Source organism: Alligator sinensis, unplaced genomic scaffold (genome assembly GCF_000455745.1).
Source record: "Alligator sinensis unplaced genomic scaffold, ASM45574v1 scaffold1434_1, whole genome shotgun sequence".
In the NCBI taxonomy this organism is placed as follows: Eukaryota; Metazoa; Chordata; order Crocodylia; family Alligatoridae; genus Alligator; species Alligator sinensis.
In genome coordinates, this window is record NW_005843168.1 from 256,702 (window position 1) to 261,652 (window position 4,951).

The 4,951-nt window shown below is 58.4% G+C and overlaps 1 protein-coding gene across 2 annotated transcripts; it reads right to left on the bottom strand.

The window, feature by feature from the left end:
• Positions 1-373: 373 nt before the first annotated feature.
• On the bottom strand, positions 374-4,945 carry GAPDHS (glyceraldehyde-3-phosphate dehydrogenase, spermatogenic). 2 transcript variants are annotated; one of them, XM_006037765.2, is made up of 10 exons: positions 4,839-4,945; positions 4,208-4,304; positions 3,460-3,566; positions 3,244-3,334; positions 2,941-3,059; positions 2,610-2,691; positions 2,340-2,491; positions 1,805-1,967; positions 1,190-1,287; positions 374-756 (listed from the first exon to the last, which is right to left on the bottom strand). In XM_006037765.2, exons 1-10 carry the CDS (start codon positions 4,865-4,867, stop codon positions 684-686), a joined length of 1,011 nt encoding a protein of 336 aa, XP_006037827.1. In that variant the 5' UTR covers positions 4,868-4,945; the 3' UTR covers positions 374-683. The 2 variants fall into 2 exon arrangements, with proteins under 2 accessions (XP_006037827.1, XP_025049976.1); XM_025194191.1 differs by having other exon boundaries at positions 2,941-3,158.
• Positions 4,946-4,951: the final 6 nt, after the last annotated feature.

Sequence of the window (4,951 nt, forward strand, 5' to 3'; positions counted from 1 at the left end):
TTAAGAGGCATGTTTATTATTAGGAAAGGCCCTTGGTTAGCCTAATAACCTCATTCTCATTCACACCCAACCCTAGGACCTCAGGAGAAGACGCACAGATGGAGATGGGTGGCTGATGGGACCTGTGAAATGGGCCCATCTGAAGCTAACAAGGGCCACTTCGATAAGGAACCTAGATGGGCAGCCAATAGGACTCATTAAGGGGCATATTTATCTTTAGAAAGAGCCGTTGTTAGCCAAATGGCTTCATTCTCATTCACACCCAATGCCCACAAGTGGAGACCAAACATGGAGTCCGTGTGAAAACAGACCCATCAGACACTAATGAGGACCAGCTTTGCCCCCCAGAGACAACACCTAATGAGGAGGGGCGGGAGGTCAACGCTCAGGTGGTTTATTTCTGACATGGACAAGACCAACAGCAGCTACGTCCTCACAGGGCTACACTAACCCAGGGCCGGCATGGCCCCCTGCACGGGCAGTGGGGGGTGGGGGGACCCAGTGGCCATGTTTCTGCGCGGGGGGTGGCCAAGGCAGGATGGTGCGGGGCCAGAGCTCACGGGTTTGTGTACACGCACGCACACACACGCACACATGACGAGTACACACGGTGGCAGGGGGGAGGGGGTCACAAAAGCCGTGGGAGAGGGCGGGGGCAGGGGGGGTCCTATGGCCCAGTGGGCTCAGTTCTCCTTGGAGAACATGTGGCTCAGCAGGTCGGCCACACGGTTGCTGTAGCCAAACTCATTGTCGTACCTATGGAGAGAGAAAAAGACACAAGTCTCAGCCCCGCCCCCAGCACACACATCTTGCCTAATCATATGCAAATTAGCATATGTGTCTGTCTAAGCAAAACATGCTAAAAGGAGGGGGCATAATCATAGGGTAATCAGCCATCATATACTAATGACCAATGTGGGGTTCCTCTTTTGTGATCACTGATCAGGAGGTAATTAGCCATTGCAGACCACTAACAAAGGAGGGTTTGTTTATAATCATATGCTAATTAATCTATATTGACTGAATCTATACAGCCAATACAGCTGACCTGGGTCTATACAGCTAAACACCAAGATGGGTCTTGGTCCCACCGGGGAGCCAGGACTCCTGGGGTCTCTAGATGGAGCTGCACCCCCAGAGCATGCTGGGAGGGTCCTGCCCCCCCACCCCCCCACCAGCTAAGACTCACCAGGAAATGAGCTTCACAAAGTTGTCATTGAGGGAGATCCCAGCCCCAGCATCGAAGATGGAGGAGTGAGTGTCACCGATGAAGCCAGAGGAGACCACCTGGGAGTGGGGGTGGGGGGCGTGAGAGCCACCACTGGGGCCGGGGGGGCTGGATGCTGCCAGGACAGCTTAGAGGGGTCCCAGCCCCACCAGAGGATGCCTGCCTCAGCTTCCCCACAAAGACGGCATGGGTCACCCACAGCACTTGGGTCCTCAAGATGGCCACTCCAGGTTCGGCCACCTTCCCCACCCTTCCAAAATGGCTGCTACAGGTTTCCCACCCCCAACACAAGCCAAAATAGCTGGCCCAGGTTCTCCCCATCCCCAATCTCCACAACCCAAGGTGGCCGCCCCAGGCTGACTCCCACGCAGCACCCAAGATGGCTGCCCCAGGTTCTCTCCCAGCTCCACAAGATGGCCGCCCCAGAAAGACTCCCACACAATCCGAGACAGCTGCCCCGGCTCCCTCTCACGCCCTACCCAAGATGGCTGCCCCAGGTTCTCCCCCCAGTCCAAGATGGCCACCTCTGGTTACTGCCCCCACACCACCCAAGATGGCCACCCCAGGCCCCCTCACCTCATCCTCCGTATAGCCCAGGATGCCAGCCATGGACCCGTCGGCTGCCTTCTTCACAGCCTCCTTGATCTCTGCATAGGTGGCTGGCTTGGCCAGGCGGCAGGTGAGGTCCACCACCGAGACGTCGGCGACCGGCACACGGAACGCCATGCCAGTCAGCTTCCTGCGCAGGACAGGCCGCACTCGTTGGCTGCCCCCAGACCCCGGGGTTCCCTTCCCACCCCCGCACTGGGCTGCCCCCAACCCACTTGTCTTGTCACCACCAAACCCTCTGGACATCTCATTGCCACTGGGAACGGGTCACATACTGACCATGTATTAACGAGAAACACCCTAGTCTTGGCTAATTAATAGGCCCTCATTAGTAGAACAGGCCTCGTTCCCATTCAGAACATCTGGAAAGCATCGGGAACATCTGGAAAGGACACCGCCCATGCAGATGGGTCCACCAATACTGGGCATGTATGGATGAGGAACACGACCGTCTTAGCAAGCTAACAAGGGCCTCTTAATTAAGACCCCATCCGCCCCATACCCGTTCAGCTGCGGGATGACCTTGCCCACGGCCTTGGCAGCACCGGTGGATGCCGGGATGATATTCTGGTGGGCACCACGGCCGTCACGCCAGGCCTTGGCCGAGGGCCCATCCACAGTCTTCTGCGTAGCCGTGTAGGCATGAACCGTGGTCTGTGGCAACAGGAAGCCAAGGGGAATTAGGGGCCAAGCCGGTGCAGCACTGGGACCCCTGCTGGCCAGGGGTTGGCACAGGGAGGGAGGGTGGAAAGAGGTGGTCACGAGGTCTTACCATGAGTCCCTCCACGATACCAAAGTTGTCATGGATGACCTTGGCCAATGGGGCCAGACAGTTGGTGGTGCAAGAGGCGTTGCTGTGGGAAGATGGAGGTGTCACCTGCACCAGGTCAGGCTAAAGCCACAGGGCACCCGATCTGGCGCCCCCACCCACCTCAGTGGAGACATCTGCTCACGTCCCACATGGAAGCCCACCAACCCATTCTGTAGTAAGAGGCCACAATCCTCCTGCCTTCCCTGGCACTGGGGCCAAGTGGTTTGGTGTTGGGGGACCCATCCCCAATACAGTGGCCACCCAACTCCCTCATGGCAGATAAAGATCTCACCTCACGATGGTCATGTGGGCTGGGTCATACTTGTCCTCGTTGACACCCATGACGAACATAGGGGCATCGGGGGAGGGGGCGCTCACCACCACGCGCTTGGCACCGCCCTGGAGATGGGTCTGGGGGAGTGGGGACGGGACACATGGAAGACGTGGGGTCCAGTGGAAGCTTCTCCCCACCACAGATGGAGATGCGGGTCCGGCCCGGTTCTCCACTGCCTTAAATTGAGGAAGGGTGAAGACCCCAGGGGCCCAAGCCAGCTGCTGGGATGGGACGTGCCCCACCCCCACCAGATGGACTCACCGAAGCCTTGTCCACGCTGAGGAAGACCCCGGTGGACTCCACCACGTAGAGCGCACCAGCCTCGCCCCACGGGATCTCGCTTGGCTTCATGCTGCAGCGGACAGGACCTTGGTTACAGACCTCAGGGCAACTTAGCACCATGCAGGAAAGGACACAGACCCAGGCAGTGGTGCCCAATGGGTCTCACGCCACATGTGCTCCCCCTCCCCAACTCACCACTGGAAGACAGAGATCTCGTTCCCATCCACCACCAGCTTCCCATCCTCAGCCTTCACCTCCCCCTTGTAGCGGCCATGAGTAGAGTCATACTTGAACATGTAGACCTGTGGCGGGGGGCAGGGGGAGGGAGAAGACACCTTGAAGTCGCCTCTCCACACCATTTGTGGCCTCACCAAGTCATGGGAACTCCTGCTCCATTTCCTCGTGGCCCTCAAGGGGTCCACTGACCAGCCTAGGAAGGCAACTATGGCTGCTGGGAGGGAACTCAGGAGACTAAGGGGTCGCAGACTTCGCCGACAGCCTCGTACTTCAGAGACTATGACAGGAAGGTGCCAGCATGGGGCCTGAGCCCACAACCAACTTCAAGCATCATGGGTGGAGGCAGCCACCACACTGGTATGGCACAGGGTAGACCACTATAACACAGAGATTGCTGGGTTGGGGCTCCACAGAAGGTGCAAAACCAATGCTATGGTCTCCTACGTGCACAGAAGGGTCATGGGCATGGCTACTGGCCAGCTGAGTCCTCCAGATGACCTTGCCTGGCTGGACTAGCGGGGACGGGGGGGGTGGCGATCCCTGCTCAGATATAACCTTGGCACAGATATAGCGATGGGTCCCAGGGCTGGAGACTAGGGAAGGCCCTGTGGGCCACAAGGGGTGTTCAAAGCTGGAACACGTCCTCCTGCGGGGTGAGCCAGGGCAGAAGGTCCCAGGCAGGGTTTGGGGGGTGGCTGGGCCTTACCATGTAGTTGAGGTCAATGAAAGGGTCATTGACAGCCACCACTTTGAGTCCCTTCTGCAGGCAGGCGCGGAGGACCAGGCGGCCAATTCGGCCAAAGCTGGAAGAGGAAGGAGTGGGGTTAGCAAGTGAGACCCGGACACCCCCCCCCCATTCCAACAAGTGCTTCGGACCAAAGCCAGGAAGCTTTTCTGGGATCTGTGTCCAGCCGAGCTAGGGAAGCCTGAACAGGTGACATCACTGTGATGCAATTTGCACAAGTTCCTGGGGTTTCTGCTGGAATTAGGAGCTGCTGCCGGGCCAGCTCTTGCCTGCCCCAAGGTGTGGAGACCCTCTGCAATGGCTACTTGGAGACAGTAGGCAGAGTTCAGGGGACTCGGACCCTGGCATCCGTTTGCTCCACAGACCAGACATGTTGGTGCCACACCGGTGCCCCGAGGGACAATTGGGAAGAAACCGAGTCACAGCTCCTCAAAGCTACCAGTAGCTCCTGGCATGTTTGCAATCAAGAGACAAATGGAACAAGCAGCAACACCCCTGCCATGTCCCAAGTGGGGTGGGGTGTACCCCAGAGCCTGGAATCCCCTCCCGCATTCAGTGGGCAGAACTAAGGGGATCCTGGGCGTGGGCTTACCCGTTGATGCCGACAGTGAGCTCTGACATGGCTGGTTCAGGTGGTTTTTCCACTGGCACCGGTGCAGGCTCCTCCGCCTTCTCAGGCTTGGGGGGTGACTGGGGTGGCAGGGG